This window comes from Parasteatoda tepidariorum, chromosome X1, assembly GCF_043381705.1.
Source record: "Parasteatoda tepidariorum isolate YZ-2023 chromosome X1, CAS_Ptep_4.0, whole genome shotgun sequence".
Taxonomy (NCBI): Eukaryota; Metazoa; Arthropoda; class Arachnida; order Araneae; family Theridiidae; genus Parasteatoda; species Parasteatoda tepidariorum.
Genome location: NC_092214.1, coordinates 137,036 through 147,043, shown reverse-complemented (window position 1 = coordinate 147,043; position 10,008 = coordinate 137,036). Strand labels below are relative to the sequence as shown.

The 10,008-nt window shown below is 29.9% G+C and overlaps 1 protein-coding gene across 3 annotated transcripts in view; it reads left to right on the top strand.

Annotated features, from left to right (window-relative positions):
* LOC107455726 (protein tyrosine phosphatase domain-containing protein 1) overlaps positions 1 to 10,008 on the top strand; it is a gene marked incomplete at its 3' end in the record, with an annotated part of 109,099 nt that overhangs the window by 50,490 nt on the left and 48,601 nt on the right. For all 3 annotated transcript variants that reach the window (XM_016073396.3, XM_043048992.2, XM_016073395.3), the window contains 1 exon segment: positions 3,969 to 4,112. In XM_016073396.3, the coding sequence (XP_015928882.1) occupies positions 3,969 to 4,112 (144 nt within the window).

The window sequence follows — 10,008 nt, the reverse complement described above, 5'->3', positions numbered from 1 at the left end:
AACCTTATTATTCATAAACTTATATATATATATAAAATGTGTGGGATGCAGGAGTGGTCAGGCGTCTTTGAATATGAAAATAAGGAATTCTTCTAGTAAGCAAAATTATATGTTGACAAATAACTTTACGCGAATGTGGACGATTCATATAACAAACAAGTAATACAAATAATAAATTCGAAAGAGTTCATCTTAGTATTGGAACTGTACTTCTCTTTAAAGTACATACGTCTTTCTATCTCCGTTCCAAACCGCCTTATTACTGATTTTTTGTCATGTGCGCAGAAGGTGTGTCTAAAAGATTAGTCTTGCTTCTCACAACAAGGATTAGCTCTTAGCTTTCAGGGACTGGCACCACAGATTCAGTCATCCTGGATTTCGTCTAGTCCTAGAGCGACTCTAAAAATAGAAAAAAAAGAAAAAGCAGAACAAACTGAAAAATATAATTGATTTCTGAAAAACAAATGTTTCGAGTTAATATCGTCTTTTACATTTATCAAAAAGTCTCTCAGGTCAAAAGTCAATCTGTTCATGCACATTCATTCTTCCGTTTTTACGCGTCTTTTGCTTCTTCTTCAACATCTTTCGTTTTCTTTTTCCACGTCTTTCATCTTTTTTTTCTTCCTTTAACGTCTTTCGTCTTCTTTTTTTCTTTAACGTTTTTCGTCTTGAACTTCTTCCGTCTTCGTTATTTACCTCTTTATTTAGTGTTTCGTCTTTTTTCTACTTTTCAAAAAAATCAAATCCACTTCTTTAGCAATTATTTTTCATCTTCAAAAATCAATCATCTTCAAAAGCAATTATTTAGCAATTATTTTTCATCTTCAAAAATCTTTCTTTTCTCGTCTTGGCATGCACTAAAATTTTAGGCAACTGTTCCATGACTTAAGATATTCTGCACATGTTGTTGAGTTGTTAGGTCCTTCTTGATTTCTTTCTTTGACCACAATATACGTATTTCCTCCTTTAACTCTAGTTATTCTATAGGGCCAAGGTACTTTGGTTTCAGCTTCAAATGAGGTCCAAATAGAATTCTTTTAATGGCAACTAAATTTCCAACTTTGTAAGATTTCGGCTCTTTTCTTTTTAAATTATACGTCTTACTATTTTCTTCTTGGATTTTAAAAATCTGTTGTTTTGCATCTTTTCTCAATTCTTCTCTTTGGACTTCAAAATGAGCATGGACTTTAATTTCAATCATTTCTTTTAATTTTCCCAGTTTATTATTCTTCATTTTTGTCCCAAAAAGTAATTCGAATGGAGTAGTGAATTTTAAGTATTAATGGAGTAATTATTAATGGAATTAAATATTAATGGAGTAGTGAAGTGATAATTTTGAAAGAATTGATCTGATGGCCTGATTAATACGCTCTACTTGTACGTTTGCTCTTGGAAAACATGCTGTTATTAAGTGTTTAATATTTTCTTTCGAGCAACAATCAGCGAATTCGAGCAATAATCAGCTTATCGAAGAATGGCATTTGGGGAAAAACGCCTCAAAAAATTAATGTTTTCATAAATAATATAATTGTTATTGCCCCTGTCTCTTAATTGCACAATAAAACGCTCTCTTTACCGAAGAAAAATGTACGCAAAGAATTCCTTTACTTTACTTATTTTACTGAGCTTTCTAACCCCTCTAAATAATAGCCATTTTACACTATATTCTTTAAATTGCCTCTTTCATTTTTAGAAATATTTACAGTATAATTTCCAATTTCTAACATAAATTGTCACTGACAGACATATCTATAATTACACAGAAGAGATATATTAAGCTTTAATAAAAAGGGGGAGTCTACAGATGGAATTTTGGGAAAGTCTCTTAGTTTTTCCTCTCCCCAAGGACTAGAACTTTCAGTGTTTTGAACTATTTATAAACAAGTAAATTACGATTTATTAATAAATTTGAGCTTATATTTCTTTCATTTATTTAGATTTAACTGAAGCTATTATCTGCTTTATTATCAACAATCTTTACTCTCGTTTGATATCTTTCAAACAAGAGAGAAAAAAAAAGGGTAGTTTCAACTATTGGCGAGGAAGACGGTGGGTACAAAAATACAAATTTTACTTCACCTCATACTGGACACATTTATTGTGTCTGTAATTTGGATTCCAATATTATTTACGGGAATTTTGAAATTGATAAGGGGTTCTGTTCCTCATGAGGAAAAATCACCGTGTTATGGAAGAACAGCCTTAAATCATTTTCATATATTTGTGGTTTCCACAAAAACAAGAGAAAACTTTACTCGCATAATCTCAGGTGTGGGTAAACACTACATTGGTTTCCACCTAATTATGGGTCAGATTTCCCAGAACTATTCTTCTCCTCAATATAATTTTATGACAATCCAGGATTATTTTCAATGAACGCAACAGAAGTTGACTGAAATGTACATAAAATGCACTCTTTATTTTTACCTTCTGGTGTTAGACAGAATTCTTCAGCTGAATATTATAATTCGGAAGAGTAAAGTTCAGTTTGTCTATTTCAAAGTTTAAAGAGAAGTTAATTTTCTAGTGTTAGGATATTTAAATTCTTCCATTATTATCAAATCTTCTTCTTTAAAGTCAGCTTTTTAAATCATGTCTAAGTTTATTTTTCTCAATTCTGTTCCTTGGTTTTTTCAAAAATTATTTCCTTTTCTACTGAGGAGGGAAGTATAAAGGTTGATCAATAGGAGAATCGTTTTTCCTAAAATCTCGTGTTCTACTTTCAGAAGAAATTGAACTTTAACTAATTGCGTGCATCAAACGAAAACAACAAAATATCGCCATTAAGACTCTGAATGGCAATAGCTTTCATTATGTTCAAGAGAAGAAACATAAAACATTTTCCCCTTGAAATTGACATGGGTTAATATAGCTTCATTGTCTCCATAGTTTATAGATAGGGAGGTTTTGAAGTAAATGAAGCAAAACCAGAAACGAGTATTTTTAAATTGGTTTAAAAGTTGTAAAATATGTTGTATTATAAATATATATAGCACAATAAAGACAAAAAGGATAAAAAGAAAAAAGAGAAACACTGATAAAATGAATAAGTTCTATTTACTGCGGATAAGCTGCAAGTATATAGAACTCATAAATTAAGTTAAAAATATAGAAAAAACAAGGAAAATAGAAAATATTAATAAGAAGAGAAGAAGAAAAATTATTAAAATAAAATATTTTTAAGAAATAATAAAAAATATTTTTAAAAAATGTATTAAAAAGCAGGAAAACAAAAAATGAAAAGATATAGTCTCTTCATCAACTCAAACACAATTTTTTTAAAATAATTGTTTAATTTTCTAAAATCATTAAAATTGCATGATTAAATATCAACCTTATTATTCATAAACTTCTTTAAATTATCCAGTATAATATTATTACTTTGAGCACATCCATTTTCGGACCAATCCTTGATAACACAAATCAAACGGGCTTCAGTAAGAATTCGCCATAAAACAAACTTATTCCCCCATTTACACTTATAACTCCATTTGAGCTTCTGTTTTTATATTTTGTATTCTCGCAATCTTATTACAAAAATATTTTAAATTATTCTTGAATGATTCCAGTACATGTAAGTTCATTTTAAATTCGCTACTCGCTTTATAGATTTCGTTTTGCCTTACCTTACTTTACTTGCCAAATCCTTACTTTTAATACTTCGTGTTTGTATACCTTTCGGCACGTATAATTTCATCAGTTTACTCTTTTGACTTCATTGAATTTCATTCGAAAAAACATTTTTAGTAATATATCCGTACTAATTCTTTCAAACAATTGATGTTTTTTTAAATTTTATATAATTTTTTGTAGGATAACTACAGTTCTGTACATAAAAATGTATTTAGTTAACCTCAGCACCTAAAATGGTGATAACACCGACATTCTTAACTGGGTAGAGAAGTGTTACGATAGTTATAAGAACTTAATGAATTTATTCTAAATGTACTCTATATTTATATATTTAGGTATGGAAAATTATCGGAAAAGATTCGTAGAACAGCTCCTGGTGAGTTTCAGTGTCAAGTGTTTTGTGGCGGTAAAAGATGTAAATATGACAGCGCTACATGGCATAAAGAAGATATGGCAGTTAACGGCATATACTCACATTGGTAAATAATACTTTTTTTTTTATACTTTTGGTTATAACCTAAGACATTTCACTGAACTAAAAATCGAAAATCGTTCAACTTTTTGAAGAAAAAAGTAGAAACTCAAACAGAACCTTACATTCCTAATCTAAAAAAATATCTTATAAGTTATAGTTGTCACTAAGCCTCCCATCTTTTAAAAAGCAACCTGTCGATTAATAGTGCTGCTTCTTTTTTATATTTTATCCCCTTTATATGAATGATTTTTCAAGAGTGAAACATTTGGATGTCTAAAATCTTGACTTCTACATTATGGTCAGTGATCAGCAAAAACTGTTTTAATTACTGATTGTAAAAATAAATATGTACTCTTAAAGTTATCATGATCATAAAAATAAAGAGCCAATCGGAAAGTTTTTCTCGTTCAATGTATGGCCACTGACCATTACTTAAAGTTAAAGTTAGTAAAGTTACATTATAAAGTTGTGCTCACGAAAGTTACCTTCAGTTCGAGACTTGACGCTGTTTAAAATTAAGGCGATTTGTTTGTAAAATCCGCGTAATCCATTTGCCCTGAAACGAGTGGAAATAGTGAAATGCTGCCATCTGTCGAGAAGTAGCGTGTTTGTTATCAATGGTCGCCAATGTAGTAAAAGTGCGAGAGTGAAGCCTTTTTGAACAATGACTGGATTCAAAAACTAGGTTCCTTCATTTTGATGTAACAACCATAGCAAAGGTTATACTTCCGACTTGAGTAAAGAAGTTTAATATAATAACGATATAAATTAACACTACTAATTTTGCTGAAGTTCATTATGATTACGGGCTCTTTAAGTTCTTTGCATAAATTAACATTCAGTATTTTACGGAAATTTTTTAGAGCGTACTTCAGAGTGGTTTGACCATCGAGACTCTTAAGAGTCATTAAACCCAAGTAGCACAGGGATATTGTAACAGCTTTAGTCTACATCGACCGACATAGTCAATATTGGCGAAAATCGACATTGTGTTAACGATATTGTACGATTCCCGTCGATTTCAAATTAAAAGTCTGTTCGTAAAACTTTTCATTTTAAACTTTATTGTGTTCTTAAATCAAAATTAATCATTTAAAAGACAAAAAATGACGTCAAATTGTTATAATTCCAAAAAATAAATTTAAAATATAAATTTAGAGATATCCGAAATGCTGAGAGATATCGATCGACGTTCCCCAACGTTTATACAATATCGAACAATATTGTTTCGCGATAGTGAATATACGTTATAAAAGGGGTCCATTTTTATATAGTACAATGCTTCGCTACGATATTGTACAATGTTCAAAGCTAAGTTTTTACGATATCGTTTTTGTGAATTGTGCTACTTGGGAAGCCTATACGTAATCAATAAGCAAATACCTAAAGAAATGTTGCAAACAAAAATTGTGTCGTCTACAGAAACTTTAAATTATTATTTATGAGAGAAACAAAAAAAAAACAAATTTTAACTGTTACCTGAATTTAGTTTGAACCATTAAAGTGAACTATCTACAAATAATTCTATTATTATTTTGCTTAAATTTTTCTAAACATTTTTTCATGTTACACCTTTTGATTTGTTCTCTGGCAAATTTTTTCGTCAATGTTGTACAATTGTTTTTATGACCAGCATTGACAGTAGACCCATTTTAGGGTTTGCAACTGTCAATGTTCATTTCTATAACCGTGCAGTTTCAAAAAAAATACAGAGCACAGGGTGATTTCTGGATCAAATATTGAGTCAAACTTACCATCCTAGAGACCTTTCTGATGGCACTAACCCTCATTTGCGTTACGCGGAAAAGAAAACCACGAAAACTTCTCCCAGTTAGTCAAACGGCAGGGGAATTATAAACCGTGACCCGTCTACCATTGGGGATGTTTTATGCCTGCTCCATGTTTGACCCGAGCCAGGAACAGAATTTCAAACAACTAGCCATCGCTAGGATTCGAACCTGTGTCACGTCATTGGGAGGCTCATTTATTATGATAACTTACTTTACCATTCTCTCTGCACAACCCACGGTATCCTACACCAGCATGTCAATGCTTCATTTCAATATTTAAACATCATTAGATGGCGGTTCGATATAATTTCGAATAATGTCCCACAGAAATTTGACTTTCAATACTATTCCAAGCATATTTATTTTAATTTGATCCGGTATATTTATTTCCAAGTATATTTATTTTAATTTTGTAAACCAGCATTTAATTCAATTATTTGTATTAGTCATTACACTTTCTGATACTAGGGTTAAATCCTTATCCATGTTAAATTTATAATTTTTACCACTTCTTAATGGCATTCAAACATTGCAAATAAATTTCAATTATTAAATATTACATTTCGAAATAATAATTTAAATATTTATTTATCTTAACTCTAAGCACAATTAAACAAAAATTTAAATTTTGTCCAAACAATCAATAAATTATGCATACTGTGATATATAATACAATAAAAAGATAATAATTCCTTAAAATAATTTTTATACTAATTATAATAATGATTTTACTGAATCAAAAGTGAAAATATTTAATTTTAAAAATATTATTTTTATTTAAAACTAAATAATATGGTAAACTATTGAATAATTTCAAAAAATAAAAATATTATCAAATATAAATATTAATATAAATGTAATAACCATATAATTGTATTTTAAATTATTCACAATATGAGCATGAATATAAATTTAAAAGCATTTAATTTTTAAATTTTAACTGTTATAGAAAAGTTCAATCGAGAATGAATACCATTTCAAAAATAAAATAAACCGCACAATCGTAAAGCAAAAAAAAAAAAAATAAATAAATAAAATCTATCTTTAAACACTCAAGCATATTGCAAATAAAACTCGCGTTGTTAATTTGCTGATTCCGTAATAAATTTATGAGACAGTTTAGCATTAGGCGATTCTCGTTGAATCGAAATTTATGTAAACCTTATTTGTCTGTTTCACAACATCGTCAGTTTAGAAAAACATTATTAATGGATGATAAAATCCTTAAATCGTTTTGTTTAGTAAGACACATTTTCGATTGAAGGAAAAATCTCCGACGTCTCGCGTGACTCACACTTATCGGAAACTCTTGATCCATTTTGTTTTGATTTCCTTTTTATTTCAGGATGTCATATTCAGCACGTTAAAGTAGTCGATAAGTCAGTTTTAACATTTAATTCCAGCTGTATTCTCGCCTTAGTGAGAATATTTTTTTAAATTAGCTATCAAGTTGAAATCCATACTTCCTTTATTTTTCGGTTTTTATCAGGATGTTTCATGTCTCAGCATCAGGTAACTACAGGTGGTTATCAAAATAATGGAAACACCCTAGATTTTGAAGGCTTGGGAATTGCTGTTCTGCCGTAAATGTTCTCTTTACGAAGGTATCTCCTAACTGTAACTGTTGACACTGGAGAATCCAGATGCTGATTGAGCTCTGCAGTCACTTTGGCTGCAGTTGTTTTCTTTTTCGACATTACAATCCGCTTCAATACCTGCCGGTCTCTTTCACTCAGCTTCTCCTTCCGTCCACTATTTTGCTTTGCTGAGCTTGTCTTTCCGCGCTGTGTGTATGCTGTCATTACTTTAGACACCGTACCTCTAGAAACACCTAAAAGCTGGGATGTTTCGATCACTGTTGCTCCAACTAGTCGGGCTCCTACAATTTGGTCTCTCTGAAAATCTGTGAGGTCTGACATTTTACGCTTCTGACAAAAAATCAAAACGTAGACAACTCTGCTAAAGCTCTCTCATACCACCTAATATATGTACTTTTTATATTAAAAAAAAACTGGTATCTAAGATTATATTTTAATGCTTATGAAGCGAATTCTTAAATGTCACTTTTATTCACAAGTGTTTCCATTATTTTGACAATCACCTGTATTTAAATCACAGGAATTTCGTGGCCTTCAGAAATAACTTCTGTTCTATTCATCATCTACCCCCAGTCGTTGCCTCTGAAACTGGGTTCGCCCTCAGACATTTTGGTTCAGATAGAGGCTGGTTCTGAGATTCATTCAAACTGGAAGCAGTGGAAAAAATTTCATTTTATTATTATTATTATTATTCAACTACCTTATCCTGCTAGGTTTGTAATGTTAACAGCCATGGTCAGATGCTCAGGAACTCAGGTAAACAGTTGGATGGAAAATGAAGTTTATTTAAGTGATTGTAAAGAGATGTAAGAGCTTCACATCGTCTATTTAAGGCCCAAATCGCGTTTCGAAATCTGTGTGCTTGAGTTTTTATCCTAGGGAAAGTAGCGTAAGTTTTTCCCTAGATTGTTTTAGGTCTCAAGGAAAAAGGGGGACATTATAATTGGTCTGTTAAAAAGTTGAGGGAATTAAGGTCTTTCTCACGGTTCCATGAAAGGGAGAAATCAAAAATGATAATTAACTTGAAGCCAAAAATAGATTAAAAGACAGGATGTAAATATTAAAATGTGAGAAAGAGCATTTAGATTAGAATAATAAATTACGAATAAGATTTAGATAAAGGAATAACATAAAAAGATTAGTTTACGCTTGTAGCATCCCCCTCCCCGAAAAATTTTAACAACTATCTAAAAATCATAAAAAAATTATTATGTATTTGCAATACTTTCCATGTGATAGAAGCACAATTAAAATGGAAAGAATAAAATTTGTAATCTTAAAATTGAACCAATATTTAAAAATAATACGAATTATAAAAAACACACTGATGTAAACAAGATAAAAATTTCACACAATGTTACTAATTTAACACACAATTCGCTGCAGATAAGTGATTGTAGGCTTGATTTACATTTAAATGTTTTTTTTAAACTAAATTTTTTTTTCTCTTTGTACCCCACAATTTTAATTCATAAAATATATTGAAGTAACTAATAATGTGATGGTTTTATTTACTTTTGCATCATTATTATGTTGTTTTTTTTCATGCGAAAACAAAAACCAGCACAATTCTTTATTTTCTAAATAATAAAATTTAGATTAAATCATGGAACTTAAAAATACATTATTTTCCGAATCATGACTAAATTTAAGTTCATGGATATAATAATTTTACTTGGCAAATATTATTTGCATAGGGATATAAAAGTATATATTTCAGATTCCAGCTGCCATTTCTTAATTAATGTAATATATTTACTTGCTTTTTGAATACAGTTTTAAAATCACTTTCCGTCAAATTTGTCGATAAACAAAGAATTTATGTTGTACTGTGCGCAAAATAAAAAACTAACCACCCTGAATACCTTTTGATCTAATGATCGGATCTCTACGTTCTAGGACTCATTCTTAATAGTTCGAGGAGGTTACCTCAAATGTGCTGCTATAATAGTGCAGACGATATTTTAAGTTACGAAATAAGACACTAAGTAAGACGTACTTTCTCTGAGATCCAAAATTCGGACCGCTCTTCTGACCAAACTATTGAGACCACTATTTGCCTATTCTATTTTCCTCTAACTATTTAAATTATTTTGTCTGAGAAAGGTATTTGAACTAAATAACTACATTGTTGAAGTTGATAATAATATTTTTTTTCCTTAAACTTATTTAGATATTACATGTACATGTATTAAGGTATAGAGAATTTTTCCTACTCAACATGTATGTAATAAAAAATGAATAAATAAAAACCTTTTTTTTATACATACTATATATGGGTCATTCTCACAAAAACAGTCATTTTCATGTCCCCAGTATATTTTATGTTTGTTTTACAACTTACGAAAAAAGACTTGTCCTTCAGAATGCAAGCTAACAAAAGAATAAAAATAAAATTATCAATTTTTATTTTTTATTTATTTTAGGTAATTAAAATATACCAATATGTCATTCCCTCACTTGTCCCCACTGCTGATTTAAAAAAAGAAAAAAATTGTTTCTGAAATAAGAA